General features: G+C 40.1%; 1 protein-coding gene across 1 annotated transcript in view; it reads right to left on the reverse strand.

Moving 5' to 3' along the window:
* LOC142099330 (flavin-containing monooxygenase 5-like) overlaps positions 1-20,335 on the reverse strand; it is a 111,451-nt gene that overhangs the window by 75,920 nt on the left and 15,196 nt on the right. Inside the window, exon 2 of the mRNA XM_075182677.1 lies at positions 9,779-9,931. Within this exon, the coding sequence (XP_075038778.1) occupies positions 9,779-9,913 (135 nt within the window). The 5' untranslated portion in view covers positions 9,914-9,931. The remainder of the gene's footprint in view (positions 1-9,778; positions 9,932-20,335) is intronic.

Here is a 20,335-nt window from a genome sequence, read left to right on the forward strand (position 1 = left end):
TGTGGTTTCCTAACCACTTCTACTACTGTGGTTCCCATACCACTTCTACCATCAACTGTATCATCGTGACTGTTTGCTGATTCCTATCCGCTGCCTCCGTGCACTACAGTCTCCTATACCACTTCAACGCTATTATATTCCATAGTGACTGTTTGCTGATTCCTATCCGCTGCCTCCGTGCACTACAGTCTCCTATACCACTTCAACGCTATTATATTCCATTGTGACTGTTTGCTGATTCCTATCCGCTGCCTCCGTGCACTACAGTCTCCTATACCACTTCAACGCTATTATATTCCATAGTGACTGTTTGCTGATTCCTATCCGCTGCCTCCGTGCACTACAGCCTTCTCTCCTTATCCACTCACCTGTTCATCATCAAGTCTGTGAGCTGATTCCTAGCCGCTGCCTCCGTGCACTGCAGTCTCCAGCTTGCAACTCGTCTGTGTTCATCATCGTGACTGTGAGCTGATTCCTATCCGCTGCCTCCGTGCACTACAGCCTCCAGCTGGCAACTCGCCTGTGTTCATCATCGTGACTGTGAGCTGATTCCTATCCGCTGCCTCCGTGCACTACAGCCTCCAGCTGGCAACTAGCCTGTGTTCATCATCGTGACCGTGAGCTGATTCCTATCCGCTGCCTCCGTGCACTACAGCCTCCAGCTGGTAACTCGCCTGTGTTCATCATCGTGACTGCTAGCTGATTCCTATCCGCTGCTCCTGTGCACGTCAGCCTCATCTCATCTCTCCCGTGGGTCCGCAGAGTCCTGCTGCCGCTGCCAGTCCTATCGTCCATCTACTGCTGATCCGCTCTCCACGCCTTCCTGGTTCCCCTGGTCGCTACCCTCCTGTCAGCATTGGATTCGTGTCCCTGTTGGTCTACTTACCTGTGCGCTGCACCTACTAGACTCCTGCTTCTTACATCCAGGGACTTCTCATCCTGTCGGCCTCCTGCCGCCCAGGTATCACTGCACTCCTGTCTGACTGCCTTCTGAACCACGGTATGCATACTTCTCATTGACTGTGCTGGTGTATTGCATATCTTGCTGGACTGTGTTGGTTCTCCTCTGGAGTCTGCAATCCGCTGAGTCTTTTGCCATCATTGACTGTGTTACCTTGTGCTGGATTACTTCAGAGACTTCCTACATTTGCAGACCTGTTCAGTCATTTATATATATTGTGCATATTACTGTGGATCGTGTTTAATGTGCCCGTGTACATCCTGTGTTGCAGTCTCTCCCCGTACACCTCCTCACATATATTTTCAGTGGTACAACTTGCTGAAGGCAGACCACTGATTCCTGTTCCAGTATCACCTGTTCCATTCCTCTCACATAGCAGTGGTACAACTTGCTACCGCAGACCACTGACTTCCCGGATACCTCCACTTGGATTCTATTCCTTCACTCAGACAGCGGTACCACTTGCTATCCGCAGACCGCTGACTCTCATCACCTCCTCGTTTCTGTTGGACATTCCTCCTCACTATAGCAGTGGTACAACTTGCTAACGCAGACCACTGACTACCTCCACTTGCCCTTGTCCATACAGTTCCTCGTGTATTATTACCTCCATATTACCAGTGCTGCTAGTCATAGACTTTCCTGAGCATCTCATCATCTACTATTGCCTGTTCCGTGATCACCCTGCTACCAGAGTACACTATTACCATCTACATTGCTCTGGTAAGCTTACCACCTGGTGATCCCTGGGTAAAGACTCCTAGTGCCCGTGACACTCCTCCTCACACATTATCAATTCGTCCCCGCTGGACTCCACAACCACAGGTCCCTCTGTACTATCTGGAGGGCAGTGCTGTACTTCATTGAGGAATTTATTATTCATTTTTATAAACATCATTTTTTCAACGTTGTGAGGAAGCAACCTCCTTCGCCGCTCACTGACCAGGTTCCCCGCTGCACTAAAAACTCTTTCCGAGTACACACTGGAGGGGGGACAACTCAGGTAAAATAGAGCCAGTTTGTACAGGGGCTTCCAAACTGCCTTTTTTTCCCTGCCAGTAACAATATGGACTGTCTGACATGTCTATTTGGATGCTGTCAGCAAAAGAATCCTCCACCATTTTTTCAATTGTGACAGCATCCAATGCAGCGACAGTAGACATGTCTGCAATGGTTGGCAGGTCCTTCAGTCCGGACCAGATGTTATCAGCATCCCCGCCAGTGGCTCTTTTAGGAAAACTGAGCTTTTTCCTCGCAGCCATAGATGTGGAAGAAAATGAGGGTGGAGCTGTTGGCATGTCACGGTCCTCTTCAGAGGACAATCTCCTGACCAGCAGGTCTTTGCACCGCTGTAGACTTGTGTCCGCCGGTAACAGAGCCACAACATACGCTTTAAACCGAGGATCGAGCACGGTGGCCAAAATGTATTCCTCTGACTTTAAAAGAGTGACCACCCTCGAATCCTGGCAAAGCGTACGAAGGGCTACATCCACAAGAGCTACATACTTGGTGTAATCGCAATGGTTTACCAGCTCCTCCCTCACTTTCTCCAGCTGCTTCTGCAACAGCCTGATCAGGGGAATGACCTGACTCAAGCTGGCAGTGTCGGAACCGACTTCTCGTGTGGCAAGTTCAAACGGCTGGAGAACCTTGCACAACACGGAAATCAGTCTCCACTGCGCTTGACACAGGCGCATCCCCACTCCTTTGCCTATGTCGTAGGTGGCTGTGTAGGCCTGAATGGCGTTTTGCTGCTCCTCCATCCTCTGCAGCATATAGAGGGTGGAGTTCCAGCGTGTCACAACCTCTTGTTTGAGGTGATGGCAGGGCAGGTTCATGCTTTTTTGATGTGCCTCTAGTCTGCGGTAGGCACTGGCTGAATGCCGAAAGTGTCCAGCAATTTTGCGCGCCACCGCAAGCATCTCCTGCACACCCCTGTCACTCTTGAGGTAATGCTGCACCACCAAATTAATGGTTTGGGCAGAACATGGGACGTGCTGGAAATTGCCCATATTTAATGCCCGCACAATGTTACTGGCATTGTCTGACACCACAAATCCCCATGAGAGTTTAAGTGGGGTAAGCCACTGGGAGATAATTTCCCTCAGTTTCTCTAATATGTTGTCAGCGTTGTGCCTCTTATTAAAGCCTGTAATACACAATGTTGCCTGCCTTTGCACGAGCAGCCATTTTGTAGATGCTGCTACTGATGCAGCTGTTGCTGTTGCTGCGGAAGGGGATGCATCTACCCAGTGGGCTGTCACAATCATATAGTCCTTCGTTTGCCCAGAACCACTTGTCCACATGTCTGTGGTTAAGTGGACAGTGGGTACAACCGCATTTTTTAGAGCACTGAGGTCACTTGATCGTACTTCTCTGTACATTTTTGGTAAAGCCTGCCTAGTGAAGTGGAATCTCGACGGGATTTGGTACCGGGGACACAATACCTCCATCAACCCTCTAAATCCCACTCCACTGATGGCGGACACCGGGCGCACGTCTAACACCAACATTGCCGTTACAGCCGCAGTTATACGCTTTGCAATAGGGTGACTACTATCGTATTTTGTGGTCATGGCAAACGACTGTTGGACGGTCAATTGTTTTGTGAAAGACTTAGCGGTCTTACGACTTCCCCTCTGGGAAGATGACCGACTAACAGCTGCAACAGCAGCAGTGGCAGTAGTAGGCGTACCGCTGCAGGATTCCTCGGATGAATCCCGTATTGAAGAGGACTCAGTCTGGCTGCTGACTTGGGCTGCAGGACTGAATCTGATGGAGATCGTGGAGGAAGTTGACGAGGAGGGTGTTGCTGGTGTGTATCCAACTGGACCACGGGATTTAGGTGTCCCTTTACCGATGACGGTCCTAGCCCCAGTTCCTGAACTAACCACTGAACTATGAAGGTTATTCAGGTGACGTATAAGGGAGGATGTCCCTAGGTGGGCAAGATCCTTACCCCTGCTTATTTGAGCTTTACATAAGCTACATATGGCCATACATTGGTTGTCCGGATTTGGATAAAAATAATTCCAGACCGAAGAGGTGCATTTTTTTGGTCTTCTGACCAGGCATGACGATGGGCTTTTTCATCCCATGGACATCAGCTGTTTCCCCCCCTGGTGCCTCATTTTCAATAACCACATCACCATCCTCATCATCAAGTTCCTCCACAGCGCCAGCTACATCATCAATAGCCTCCTCTCGAGCCACCTCTTCCCGTACAGTGATGGGAAGGTCAGGCTTGACAACCACCAACACCCTTGGACTCGCCTTGGAGATTTGTGATAATTTCTCTTTAGAAGGCAGAGTTGTTTGCTGTTTTGTTGCTGACAGCATAACTCTCTTCAATTTTTTGTAGGGGGGGGGAGGAGGAGGAGGGCTAAGATCCTTGGGTGAAGCTGGACCACTAGTCATGAACACGGGCCAGGGCCTAAGCCGTTCCTTGCCACTATGTGTCGTAAATGGCATATTGCGAACTTTACGTTTCTCCTTAGATGATTTTAAGTTTCTCTTTTTGCTATTTTTTGAGAACTTGGGCTTTTTAAATTTTACATGCCCTGTACTAGGAGATTGGGCATCGGGCTTGGAAGACGACGTTGATGGCATTTCATCGTCTATGTCATGACTAGTGGCAGCAGCTTCAGCATTAGGAGGAAGTGGGTCTTGATCTTTCCCTACTTTATCCTCCAAATTTTTGGTCTCCATTATATGTAGCAAGAGATACTGCAGAATGTGTGAACTTGGTAATATTGCAGTACCAATGGACTTATACTGCTGGATTGGTTTTGCAAATTTTGTTATAATTACTTTTTTATTTTTTTTTATTTTTTTTTATGTTTTTTTTTAAAAAAAAACAAAACTTGGGAATACTGGGGAAATAACTATGCCCTTAGAAGCACAGAGCACAGGACACAGCACCACTGGACTGATACTACAGAATGTGTGAACTTTGTAATATTGCAGTACCACTGGACTTTTACTGCTGAATGTGTGAACTTGGTAATATTGCAGTACCAACGGGCTTATACTGCAGGATTGGTTTTGCAAATTTTGTTGTAATTAATTCTTTTTTTATATTTTTTTTTATAACTTTTTTTCAATTTTTTAAATACTTGGGAATAATGGGGACATAACTATGCCCTTAGAAGCACAGACCACAGGACACAGCACGACTGGACTGAACAGGACACAGCACAGGACCTAGCAGCACCACTGAACTCAAAATTGACAGAGCACAGCACACAGCACCACTGGACTGATACTGCAGAACAGAACACAGCACAGCACAGAACTAAACCGCACAGCACGAGATCTACTAGGACAGAGGACCACCTAACACACCCTCCCTCTACCCTGATCAATGCCCGAGTGAAGATGGCGGCGACTAGCGGGGAATTTATAGGATCCGAGTATCGCGAGATCCGACAGCGGGATTATGACTCCGAGCCTCGGTTTCAGGTTTTCATTTGGAGCCAATACCCGGATCTGTCTCGGATCCGACTCGGATCGGCAACGTGCGGGTGGGCTCGGATTCACGAAATCCGAGTGCGCTCATCTCTATTTATTTCTAGTTTGAATATTAGAGTGCATGATATATGACATAAGGAAAGCTGGCAAAGTGAACATAATAGCTTACATCAGTCATTCCCAACTCCAGTCCTTAATGGACCCCCTAACAGTGCATGTTTTCCATAACTCTTTGCTGGAGCACAGGTGTAATCATTACTGACACATTTTGAAATTACTGACACATTTTGAAAGATCCACAGGTGGTACTAATTATTTCACTTGTGACATGAAAAACCTGCACTGTTAGGGGTCCCTGGAGTTGGGAAACAGTGGCTTACATGATGGTGGGCTAAACTTCTTTACTTTAATAAACAGGCTTACTTTCATCAGCTTTGATCTATTTGCAGTATCAGCAACAGCTGTGTAAATTAATTATCAACCAAGTTCTCAGTTCTAAGATCATTTTAATGATATATTTAATTATTTAAGTAACCCTGTTATCAATCATTTTAGAAGTATTTCGTTTAATATAGAAGTTCATTTTGAATTTATGCCTTGCATGGAAAATACAATACACATCAGCATTAGCAATACATATTGGCATTAAGAAAATAAGTGTACTTTGCAATATAGTTTTCTATATTAAAAAAAGTGGAACTGTGGCTGCAGGGAATGATTGGGGCTTGTTTTATTTCATGATCAAACTGCTGTTAAAAGGAGAACAGTACTCAACTTACACAGTAAATGAATGTCCACTGGAGAAATTATTTGCATCAGTGATTCCCATGAATCAATGCTCCTGCCTCCTTTCCTTCCTAAGCTCAGCCTCTGACATACTGTGAGTGTTGGAAAAAGTGTTTGATGTCTCCTGCACGCTCCAATCAATCCCACCCCCCATCAGGGCTGGCATTCCACAGTATGTGAAGCCAGCCAATCAGCCAGGACATCAGCTATGAGCCATAACAATGATTCATAACTACATAGACTGCCTGCCTGAGAGGTATTATCTTGCACCCAGCCAGTATGATTGAATTGGGGAGCAGTATGCAGTTATACAGCATCTTAAATAAGAACTAAGTTCACCACTGATCTTCATGACCATTTTCAGTGTGCTGGCATCAGGCCCATTAGCAGTCCGGTCCCCTATCAAAATGCGGCGGGGCCATCAGGCAGCGGGGTCCACCGGGGATTAGAAGTACTTCCTGAAAATACATTCATTGTAAAGTCCACTATAGTCCTGGAAGAAGGAGCTGACAGGTACTGTTGTGAAAAACGTTTTATATATAGAAAAGAAGTACACAAATATCATGTAAATATTTGTGCATAAAATCTTTTTATTCACCTGTACTCTGTAATTACACGTAACCAAAAAGGATTAAATGCTGCCTTTTTATGTATGTATATGTAAGGTGGGGTTATGGATGGAGGCTTTGGACAGGAAAGGAACTCACACTTGACAACTATTTTTTTTTTTTATAATTTTTTATTTTCAGTGGTCAATCAAGAAAATACAGACAGCAAAACGATAACACTGTGTAGCATGCACAGTAAAATCACAACAGTTATTGTGGTGTATCGCATATTAGGAAACCTTTAGACAAAAATGACCGGTTTTTACATTTTTAAAGAGTAATATAAAATGGGTGTAGGAACAAAATAAATTGTGGGGGAGGGGTGAGGGGGGTAGGACCACAAAGATAAGCACTGTAAGTATTTAGAGGATAACTAGGGTGTGTTGAGCCTATAGCAGAGGGGGAGATATGTGTCGGGAAGAGTTAGGGTCATCGCACATGGGTCAGGTCGGAGGACGTGGAGCGTTGAGGGGGGAAGGTGTGTTCCACGGCTAGCCATGGAGCCCAGACTTGACTGAAGACGTGGCCTCTATCGTGGAGGTAGTACGTAATCTCCTCCATAGCGGCCACGTGCCAAATCTGCTTCTTGAGAGCCAAAACTTGACAACTATTTTGAGCACACAATCCTCAATAAGAGATACACAACACAGCAGTGATACAACAAAGAGGACAATCAGAGATAGAGGGAGGGGGTACGGTATACAATCGTAATACAGCATATAAACACTAGACAATACGAAAAGACACACTCACTACGGACGGTAGACTTGAGGTGGCCTACTAAGGTGTTCCTGGGATAGGTGGTACAGGCAGGAGGACCTAGCGAACCCTAGGGGCTGTGGCTGCGGCCTAGGGGTAGTGGCTCAGGCCTAGGGGCAGCGGCTGTGGATCAAGTCTAGGGGCAGTGGCTGTGGATCCGGCCTAGGGGCAGTCACTGTGGATCCGGCCTAGAACTAAGCTTAAGGGTTAGGAGGCTAGGAATGGGAGCTTGGGGTGGAGGCCTGGAACTATGCTGGGGCACACACACAAAGAGCACTTACCTGTTACATTCTGGTTGCTGAGAGCCCTGTCACTGCTGCTCTCCCCCGTGGACCGGCTCTACAGGCTTCTTCTTTCCCTTGTGGCTGCTGGTATTGGGGCACTCCTTCGCTGCTGTTTTTCCCTTTCTGTGCAGGAAAACACTTCTGTTCTCGAGTCTGCCCTGTGCGTTGCTGCTTCTGTGACCCTGCCTGTTCCTTTATTCTCACTTCTTCTCATCTTTGAAAAGTTCATCCGGATGGGGGGACAGAGGTCTGGCTGGGTGGCATGTGATTGGTGTGTTGTCTGATGATGTCACCAATGCACCACTCACCAGCCGGGGATGCAGCCTAGCAATGCTGGTCCCAGCTCTCACATATGTTTTGAGAACATTCAAGTTTGAATTGGTATATATTTAAAAAAATCCTTTTATTCTGGGGTGTTTTTTTTGTGGATGGTCTCTTTGCATTAATTACACTCTGGTGTTTCCACCCACTAACTAATCAAACTAATTAGCAAACACCAGCAATCACTACTCATTATATATGCTGATCAGAATGGACAGCACAGTTACAAACATCCCTGAGGAAGCCCATATCATACAGGTCAAAATGCATTGGATAAAACACAATTTCATCAACTTATTCTACTCCTTAGGACTTCCATATCTAGAGGGACCCGATTGATTGACTTTTTAACTATTTCTGCTTGCCTGCTTGTTGGGAAGTATACAACCACCGGCATCTTACAAGCAACAAGAACGGCAGTCTGCTACTGCGCATGTGCACATTTCCTTGAGCTCTCTGACACTTCTCAGTCCCAAGACCCCAGCACAAGCCGCCCCCAGCATCACAGGGGAGGTAGAAATAAAGAAACAGGAGGGGAGAAAGACCGAAAGAAAAGGTAACTGTAAGCACCCTGAAAATCTATTACTAGAAAACATGAGTCTAACTTTTTTGGCTGTTTTGGAACACTTGAAAAAGTAATGCAGCAAAGAGTATTATTAGTAAGGAACTTATTATTTGTGGACATTTACTACAGAATACTATGAACCTAATACAGACATTGTTCCCAACATTGGATTTATATATTTGCTAAATCCACTATCACTCATTTTGATGACATTGGATAATTGATTATGGGACCTTTTTTGATGACATTGGACAAATTTTTAAAAGACTTTTACTTAAATGTGGATGTGATTCTCATTACCTCTATATATTTCAGCATTAAGTGTGTGTATATAACACCATGTTTTGATAACTATTTCATGTAAATGTTTAAATGTTTATGCATGTAATGTACTGGCCAGAACAAATGTTTGTTTTAAACATGTTGGTTGATAATTTAAACTCTCCTTTTTACCACCTTAATGTATGTAGGTTTAGCGCCTACATACACAGATTGACCTACTCTATATATCTAACCTATATATATCTAACCTTTGGGCCCAGGAACCATACTCTATTATATAACTCTTAAAGGGTATGGACCTACTTCTTTAACCTAATTTGTTCTCGTTAGTAACAGCACCTCTTTCCTTTCAGGAAGAGCAGATAAACCTAACCTCTATCAATACTATTTCCATTTTTGACTGTGTGCAGTTCATTGGTTGGTTGTAGGGTATTTCCTGGTTGTGTGGTCTCCATTCCTTCATAAGTATTTAAACCTAGGGAAGGTGCAAACTGATTTAACAGAAAAGCAGATTGACCATTATATTGAGATATTATTTAGTTGCCAATTGCACGAATTATGCAATTAGAATAGTTTATGTTTTTTGCAGATTGTTATTCAGATAATTTTACTAATAAGTAATATATCTGCAGAAATGTTTGATGTTCATTTGTAATGTGTGGTCCCACCTTCATGTGCACATTATATGTCACATACATTGAACAATTTTAGTTTTTATCCATGAAAAGCATTCTTTACTCACATTGTATCTCCAGAGTCCTCCAATATCCTCACTCTTTTCAAAGCATATGGGTTCCAGACCCTCGTCAATGCAACACTTTATGGATGCCAAGCCACTGGCTCCTGCCCCAATCACAGCAACTTTCTTCACCATCATAATTTGCTAACAAGAAAACTACAGAAATAATAAATAATAATTAACTAAAGTAAAATAAGAAGAGGCTCTGTAACAAGACTAGGACAAGGTTCAAAGCACACAAGCTATCCACAATCAAGAAGTCAGGAAACACTTTGCTGGTTTGCCTCTTTGGTTACCAGCCACAGGACAACAGCAGGTTAATTTAATATTCATATTTCAAATTAGGAATTAAAAACTCTTAAATACTGAAGCAAATTAGTATGCTTTCTTCCTTTGAAATATGTGATTTGAACAGGTAGTGATTTTAATGTAATTTTAACAATGTAAATATTCCAGGCGCAAGTAGACTAGATCTCCACTTATACAATATTCAGGGCCGGATTAACCATAGGGCTAACTGGACTACAGCTCGCCGGGGAAGGACTGCAGTGAAAGTGCTCAGCAGCAGTATTGATCGGTCGGGGGCGCCCCCGGCACGATCAGTGCTGCGGAGCACTTTCACTGCAGTCCTTCCCCGGCGAGCTGTAGTCTCCTTACTGAGGAGATCTCGTGAGTCTCACTCTCACGAGATCTCCTCAGTAAAGAGCGTACAGCGCGCTGGGGAAGGACTGCAGTGAAAGTGCATGGAGGCCCCCTTAGCCCAGGGGACTCCATTCCCTTAATCCGGCCCTGACAAAATTCTACATACATTAAACTGCAAACATATTAAATAGTCCAATATTGTCCATATTCATAAATAGTAAACAAATAAATGTCTTTTAAACTCCTTGGGCTAGATTTACTAAGCTGCGGGTTTGAAAAAGTGGGGATGTAGCCTACAGCAACCAATCAGATTCTAGCTTTCATTTATTTAGTACTTTCTACAAAATGACAGCTAGAATCTGATTGGTTGCTATAGGCAACATCCCCACTTTTTCAAACCCGCAGCTTAGTAAATCTAGCCCCTTGTGACCTTTTGAGCAGAGGATAAATCTTGCAAGAACTTTTCCAATGTTGTTCACGTAAACGGGCTTAGGAAAAGAAAAAAAGGAGGAAAGAAAAATATATGTGTAATAACTTTTAGGATATATTAAAATATCCAAAGTGTAAAACCTTTCTAAAGCAAGTGGGTGGAGTTTGAAAGCAATCTTAGTAATCACCACGCAAAAAAACTTTCATAAAAGATAGTATCGGGGTATGCAGCTCTTTCAACTTGCTTACTTTTTTATATTCATGAAAATCCAGATACTCAAATGGTCCACTATTTTCTTATATCTTGATTCTTGAATACATACTCAATGTTGTATGGAAAATATGAAAGACAAAACAATGTCCAACAAATGCATTATTTTTAAAAACACTATATCATATTTAAAAATAAATAAGTAAAAAACTCGTTAAAAACAGTATTCATGATAGACATGAAGACTGCACATATACAATGAAACCCTTTAGTAAAGGTAGCAAGTCCACTCCTACCAGATTTGTGGAGTACAGTCAGCGTTATTAAGGATATCTGTGTATTCCTAGACTCGTGCCCGCTAGCTGGTTCCAAATGTCCAGTTAGTGCAGGACTCACTGGGATCGCTCTATCATTACCACCGCATTTCAACCAATGCCTGGTTCTTAAGATCACTGATGATCGTCCACTGTTATTTATATACATAGAAGCCAATCCTAGAGCGTGTCTTATATTAACATTCTATGCATCAACATTTAAAATACACTATGAAACTATTACTCCTTTGATTCTAAATAGAATATATTGGACATATTGCATAAGTATATACAGTACTGATACATTTGAAAAGCTCTTCGTATTTACCGGAAGTGGATATCGTGTTCACCTAAACTATATTACCATGTATTTTGTGCAAAAAACATTTGTTCGTAACTCTGAAACTTTCTAATTAAATCCTTATTATGGATTACTAGATGCAAAATACAGAAAAGAAAGCAAAGATAAACAATGTTACCATTTGATCCGATTCAGCTAATTATTCTATCCGGTTTCTCCACATTGAATGAACAAATGTGATCATGTTCACTTAACATTCTCACCATTTTGAAAGGCTAATTTACCTTTCCTTGGTTTCTCAACAATACGTTTGCTTTCACAGCTGCTATTATGTTTACACACAGAGAAAAGAGACAACAGTATCTAGAAGAGATCTTTGATAGTGATCATAACCCATGGAACTTTGTAGAAGAAGATCTAGAAGGAGCAATGGAAAAAATGGAAAGATTGCTATTAAAGGAAAATAGGATATGGTGAGAAACGGTAACCCTGGAGAGGTGTTAAAGGGCCCCTATTTACGCCATAATTGCGCACGCTATCTTCTTCTATTTCTGGATATGCTCGTTATCTTACATATGCATTTATGCTTTCCCACGTATGACACGCCTACTTCAGACCTTTAAACCTGATTTACTGTCTCACACAAATTTATATATATAATATCTCCTATATCAAGACATTATAAATTCATAACCACAACGCAGATATATATGTATGAAATAGAATCTTTACTTGTAAAATAATGTAATAATATAATTTCGATAACAATCTTACACAAGGTACATATAATAGATGACATTCTGTGTGTAGGTACAATAACTTATTAATTTCTTGTTAATTATGCATGTGTGTGTATGTGCATGTGACTGTGTGTATGTATCTCAGACCATAATGAAACTTCTTCTTACACTGTAGTCACCATCCAAAATGGCTGACTTGCCATGCTTTGTTACAAACTCATGTTGGCTAACAAGGCCTCACTTACTAACAATGTAAAGTCAGGACAGACCCATTACTCATTACAAGCAGTATTAGCCAGTCCATCACAAATAGCTCTCTATTCAGCAGTTATCACACAATGTCCACTAACATTTCTTGTCTAACAGGGGGGGAAATCTCTACAAACTTCAAAGCAACATCCAAAGAAGTCTTTTCATCTTATCACACATCTGTTTAACTAGTAGCCATTCCACACATAGGGGGGAGGGGATGAGAGCACAGACCAGCCAGACGACTTACCAAATACAATATATATTTACAGTGTTACACAATATAGTATGAATCTTTATCTAGTAGATATTCATAGAGAAGCCACACTATTGCTACATCAAATACAATACTATTCAAGTATGAAGTTTATTGTATTGATACAATCAAACTCCTAAGGTATTACTAATTTCAAACCCTTAAACGGCATCACTTCTTAAGCAAACTAACATTTACTACAATGACAACATCTAATTCTATGACTATCCCATGCAACTTCACTTTCTATGCTTACAGTATTACCCTAAACAAAACCCTTCTTAAAAGCTACACCACATGGTCTGTGACTTTATAACAAATTTTACAACACAGTCTATTGTAGCTCCTATAGTCTATAGAAAAACCATTTAAAACACTAACAATACACAGAGTACATTTTACTCATATTTACAATGTCAGCAGAGCCCTATTAAAGGGCTCATGTATACGTTACTATTTTTCAGTCCAAACAGGGAGAGAATCCTTGGTGTGTGTGTCTGCGTAATCAGTCTTATCCCAAAATACAGTTTTGTCTTCAGAAGGTAATTACAAAACTTCTGTGGGATGGGCAGATGTATCTGATTGGAGGCCAATTCTTTTGATATGTAAATGTACCGAGCCTCACAGTTCACTTCATACAAAAGCTATGTACTTTGATATAGAGACAATATAGTTATTTAAGGAAGGAAAATTATATATATATATATATATATATATATATATATATATATATATATAATAATCAACTATATATATCTTCTTCAATAGGTATATAGCAGATCAAATAATACCCTTAGCGTTAAATTCTTTTAAAATTTCCTATTTCCATAAAATTTCCATATTTCCTATTACTTTTGGTAATAATACAAAAGACTTTGAACTAGAATGGGCTAAAATTCTTGAGAATTGTTCTCTCTCTCTAATGAAACTTATTGTAGAAGAAAGGAGAAGGGAGTTAAGACTACTAGAAGAAGAAATAAGTGAGCTTGAGACCCTTATTCAACCTTTTTCAAATTTAGAAGATTATCATAGACTTGAAAGTAGAATTATGGTAAAATTAGAAAAGGGAGATAAACTGATTAGAACTAAAAAACAACGGAAGTTCTTTAGAGATAAAATATATATTGTTCAAACACCTATGATAACAAATTTGCACGAAAGGACATTGGGAGTAAAAACCCTTATGAAAAATCTAGGGAAAAAGTAGGAAACTCTGAAGAAAACAGGGTTGATTATTCATGGAGCCCCACTAGAAATAAGAAGAGACAGTATAAACTAGAGATGCTCACTGACCCCCGTGTTTTGGTTTTGGTTTTGGATCTGGATTACCGTTGTGTTTTGGTATTGGTTTTGGTTTTGCCAAACCGCCATTGCGTGTTTTGGTTTTGTTTGGTTTTGTTTTGCAATTTTGTTTAAAAATCAATGTTTTTGGGCATAAAATAACCAAATTTAATGCTCCACCTGTTTCTTGGATAGGTAAGGTAACTCTAAAGCTAATAAATTAGGAAGAAAACAGTTTAATCCCTGGTAGGTCGTCCTTAATTCTGCACACAAACCTGATTGTCTTCCTCTTCATCTTAGCCTATTGGCAATGCAGCCATCGTCTTTGGGTGTATATTACACCCTACACTTATAGTTAAATATATAAAGAAATGGACAAAGGCAGTTTGGTTTCTGTCTCTCTAGGCCCCTCTCCACTTGTAGAAAATACTAAACAATTCAGCCGTTATATACTGTACGATATAAATTGAAATGGACAAAGGCAGTTTGGTTTCAGTCTCTATAGCCCCACCCCTCCACTTGTAGTTAAATAGAAAAAAAGCAGCCTGCATAGACTGAACCATATAAAAAATAAATGGACCAAGGTAGTTTGGTGGCTGTCTATGACCCCCCCACCCTCCACTTGTAGTTGAATAGAAAATAAGCAGCCTGCATAGACTGTAGAATTAGAATATAAAAATAAATGGACAAAGGCAGTTTGGTATCTGTCTGCATCAGACCCCCTCTCCACTAGGAGTAAAACAGAAAACAATTCAGCCGTTATAGAGTCTAAAATATAAATAGAAATTGAGAAAGGCAATTTGGTATCTGTCTGCATCATAATCATCAACATCATCATTAGTGCCTTCGTCGCCTACACAAATCTCCCCCTCATCATCTTCTAATTCCAAAGTGGCATCCTCAATTAGTGTATCATCGGCTACACTCGGGCTGTTAAGGCACACATCAGCAGAACTGCTGAAAGGGCCCTTCTTTATGTGTACACTGTCACTAACAGAATGCTCACGATTAGACATACCACTGGTGGATGGACTCTCCACAGGGATTGGTGTCATTTCTGATTCAGAGCATACATTATCATCTAATGCCTTACTGTTTTCTTGCAGCTAGGCTTTCACGCGTAACAGTAGTTGTGCACCACTTTTAAACTCCAAATTACTTATTCTTGCTTGATCACGAGTGACCATACAAGAAGAAGGCTCAGTAACATTTTTTGATCTGCCACTAATAGAGAAAGGCGAAGGCCTCATTCTTTCTTTGCCACTGCGTGTGTAGAATGGCTTGGTGGCAATTTTTTATCGGCAGTTAACTTTTTCTCAGTTACCCTTCTTCTTCGCTTCAACACGGTAAAAAAAATTTTGGTGTGTGTTTTTTTCCCTGATTTAAAAAGACTATGTACTTTTACATCGCCTTTCCCAGATGACGTACTGGGAACACTACCATCAGGACTGGTGCCAGAACCTGCTTGCTGATTCTGCTCATATTTGGACTGCTTTGAATCCATTTTAATGAGCCCAAAGCACTTGTAGTGCAAAAAAATGTAGAAATACTGCTGACAAATATGACTTTTGACAGCCAGAAAAATTAGTGTAAAACACTGGGGAATATGGGACACCCCAAAAGCACTTGTAGTGCAAAATATTGTTTTAGATACTGCTGACATCGCCTTTCCCAGATGAGGTACTGGGAACACTACCATCAGGACTGGTGACAGAACCGGGTTGCTGATTCTGCTCATATGTGGACTGCTTTGAATCCATTATAATGAGGCCAAAGGCCAGAATTGTATTAGATAGATACTGCTGACAAATATTACTTTTGACAGCCAGAAAAATTAGTGTTTCACACTGGGGAATATGGGACACCCCAAAAGCACTTGTAGTGCAAAATATTGTTTTATATACTGCTGACAAATATGACTTTTCACAGCCAGAAAAATAACTGTAAAACACTAGGGAATATGGGACACCCCAAAAGCACTTGGAGTGCTAAAAATTTAAAAAATGGCCTCCTCTATCCTCCTCTCTTACTGCTCTAACAATTGCTAATACAATTGGTATTAATATTAGAATTGTATAGAATAGAAACAAAACAATAATGTGTCCAATTATTGCTCTGTCCCTGCGCCAATATAGCCTGTGACCTAACCCTGCTCTCTCCCTCTGTCAAATGGCGATGGATTGCTGTGGAGGATGGTATTTGTGCTCTTCAAATCTTGCGAGAACCGAGCTCAGAAATACGAATACGTCACGATGATGTTTTGCCTCGATTTCGATTCCGAATGGTCGGGAGAGTACCAAGCACGCTCGGCTCGGTACTCGGATAGGCGAAATTCGAATGGATTCGGATCTCGGGGAACCAAGCCCGCCCATCTCTAGTATAAACCTATATGAGAGACAAATTGGAATGCAAGAAATGAGAGACCAAGTGAAGTAATAGAGCAAATACAGAGAAGAGGAAGTAAAATAAGAGAGAAGAACAGATATGGAACCTATTTGATCTTCACGAATAGAAATAGAGTGAGAAGTGAGGACCCATTAGAGGAAAGGAGGGAGGCTGATGATTGTGATCCTCCATCCTCCAAACAGGCATGTATGCCTGTTTGGAAAGAAAGAAGAGATAATAGACATTTTTTGGAATACAGAGGGAAAATAATGAGATACAGGTAGTGAATTATAAAAAAGATTGTGCTAAACTACAAAAAAGAGGCACAGGAGGGGGGTAAGGAGAGGAGGAGCACACTTTGGAGATTGAAAAGGAAACAAAAAAAAGGGAATTAAAGAAACAGAAACAGGTTAATATTGTAGAAAGTTGGAATATAACTAAAATATTTAACCTTAGTAGTTATATGTTGACCAAATAGGAAGAAACCCTATTACAAAAGGGTTTGAAAATTTTCCCATACCTGTGATTTGAACCCTTTCCAAGTTTTCATTGATATTCAAAAGTTCATGAGAAAACTTTCTTTGAAAAAAATTTGCACAAAAGGAAGAAAGTGGAGAGAATGAAGATCAGTATTTGGAATTTAATAAGTTTTAAAAAAATCTTAATTTTATCCTACACATATGAAAAAGGGACAAATAGTAATATTTGGGAAACTAGTTTTAGAGGAAGTAGAATCTTGGGAGAAGACAATAAGAACAACTAATAATTTGACAAAGAAAGAAATAGTAGCAATAGATACATTGAAAAGCAATAGTGATATTATCATCAAAGCTGCTGATAAGGGCGGGGCTATTGTAATTATGGATAAATCTAGCTATATAACTGAAATATACCGTCAACTGAATGATGGAAAAACCTATAAAAACTAAGAGGGGATCCGAGAAACATATAGAGAAGGAACTCAAAATTTTGATTAAAAAACATAATATAATATACTATTATCATCATCATCATTTATTTATATAGCGCCACTAATTCCGCAGCGCTGTACAGAGAACTCATTCAAATCAGTCCCTGCCCCATTGGAGCTTACAGTCTAAATTCCTTAAAATAGACACACACACTCACACACAGACAGAGAGGGAGACGGACAGACTAGGGTCAATTTTGATAGCAGACAATTAACCTACCAGTATGTTTTTGGAGTTATAGAACATGACAAAGCTCTGAATGCTACTAAAAAGGTTTTTCAGAAGAACAATATATCTGTAGATCTATGTGAGTTTATCTTGGAAGGTATTGGCTTTATTTTGAATAAGAACTACTTCCATTTTGAAGAATACTTTAATCTACAAAGAGTAGGAACGGCTATGGGCACCCTGTTTGCTCTCTGCTATGCTAATATTATTATGAGTGTATGGGAAGATCTATACATATGGGAAAATGAAAGATGGGGAGCAAGCCTGGTGTCCTGGTATCAATTTATTGGTGATATCTTCTTCATTTGGAAGGGGGACAGTGATTCACTAAATCTGTTTTGTCAACATCTAAATATTTACAATATAGAACTTACATATAGTATGAGCCAGGAATGTGTAAACTTCTTGGACCTAAATATACACTTAAAAAATAATCAATGATGTACAAAAACATACACCAAACCAACTGATAGTAGCGCTATATAAATAAATGTTGATGATGATAATATATAACTTCAAATAGCCACTATCATAAAAATTGGTTGGATAATATTCCTGTAGGACAGTTTATGCGCATTAAAAGGAATCGCACAGAAGTACAAATATGTGAGGAACAAATCTCTGATTTAAAGATCCAATTTGTCCAAAAAGGCTATTCACATGAGATAATAGAGGGGGCGTATAATAAGATAAGTAAAATTGAAAGGACATCTCTTTTAAAACTTAAAACTAAAGAGAATAAAAAGAATATAGGAAGTAATTTAGCATTTATTACTCAGTACAATAGGCAATATAAGAGATATGAAAATGTGTTATTTAAACACTGGAAAGTACTACTGTGTGATCCTATACTTCGATCTATCCTACCCACAAAGCCTAAATTTATTTATAGAAAGGCCCCAAGTCTAAAGGATAGAGTTGTTAGAAGTATCTTACCAAAAAAAGGAAACCACAACCCGCTTCAGAACAAAAGGAATTCATCGGTGCGGTGTGTGTTTACCGCACCGATCAAAAGCAACCAGTTGAAAATTACAGAATATATATATCTACAAACACAGGATTGAAATATGAAATTAAAGATTTCATCACTTGTCATACAAAGAATGTTATTTATTTAATCCAATGTATATGTGGTAAACAATATATTAGTAAATCTAGCCGAGCTCTAAAAATACGTTTAGCTGAGCATCTCCAAAATATTAAAAATAGATTTATTAATCATTCTTTATCAGCACACTGTAAAGAAAAGCTCACATGTGGTGCTGAATCAATTACATTATTTTGGGGGATAAAATTGGTGAGAGAGAGCACTGGAGATGCAAAGATTTGGAAATCAAAGGCAGAGATGGAGAGTATCTTCACTCTAAAAATATTAACCCCAGATGGTCTGAAAACAGACTTTTGAACTGAAATGATTCTTATAAAACGTTGACTATGTCTATGACATTAAACTGGTTTTTGGATATGCTTATAAGATAAATGATTAGAAACTGTGATTTTCTGTGATACTATGAGGACTAAATTGTCTGTTTGTGGGTATACAAGAATATATATAAAAATATAAGATTGGCTCAGTTATGACAAATATATATTGGATATAGGATAATTCACTTTAATCAATTATTGTGAAATGGTAACATATAGCATACAAAAAATGAAACAAACTGTCTGCGCTTATTAGAATAGCTGCCGCTAATTGCACTAAAAATAGAATCCACCTAATTTCTACAATAAACATATACAACAAATAAATTGTAATATACGGCGCTAAACTTCTGCTTATAAGGATATATATAATATCTATAATGAAATCCAACACTGTCTATAAGTCCATAGAGCAAGTTGTTCCAGATGTTAATCAAATAGTTCACTCAAATGTATCATCATCAAGTACTCCAATTCTGGAATGAATGCCAGTACTTAAAAGGATTAAAACCTACTGGTAATGATGTCCTCAAATAAAAAGAGACATATATCAGAAATTATCAGAAAATATTCACCCTTATTGAACACACCTCATGTGTTTCACACTTTGATTTTCAAAGGACTTTTAAGATAAAATACCCGTCCAAGTGATCACACAGTGAGTCATGCAGGGAAAAGTAATATGTGACAATGAACATACATTGGCATAATAATATGCACTTACACAGATGATGGTATGGATCACCATACACTCCTATTGTAGCTGTCTGTTTGTATTGTATTAACGCTTCTCCTGTGAAGTTTTACTCTCATACATTCCCCAAAGATGTAGAGGTTAAGAAAAACAGGGAAGATATGGCAGATAGATATAGTGCTTTATCTTTAATACAAACAACTAACAACAGCAATGTAAAACATAAATAATTAAAAACAAAATAGCGTTCAATCCACGAATAGCGTATGTTTATAGATGCAAGTCCGCCTACCAGAGCTCTGGAGTATAGTCAGCCTATTTCATATCCACAGGCATATCTCCCCTCCGTGATGCAAATATCAGCTCTGTATGAAGTTGTACTTGTCTCCGTGCAGCCAACGCGTTGCGACCTTATCCCGAAGGTCTTTGTCAAG

Source organism: Mixophyes fleayi, chromosome 8 (genome assembly GCF_038048845.1).
Source record: "Mixophyes fleayi isolate aMixFle1 chromosome 8, aMixFle1.hap1, whole genome shotgun sequence".
In the NCBI taxonomy this organism is placed as follows: Eukaryota; Metazoa; Chordata; class Amphibia; order Anura; family Limnodynastidae; genus Mixophyes; species Mixophyes fleayi.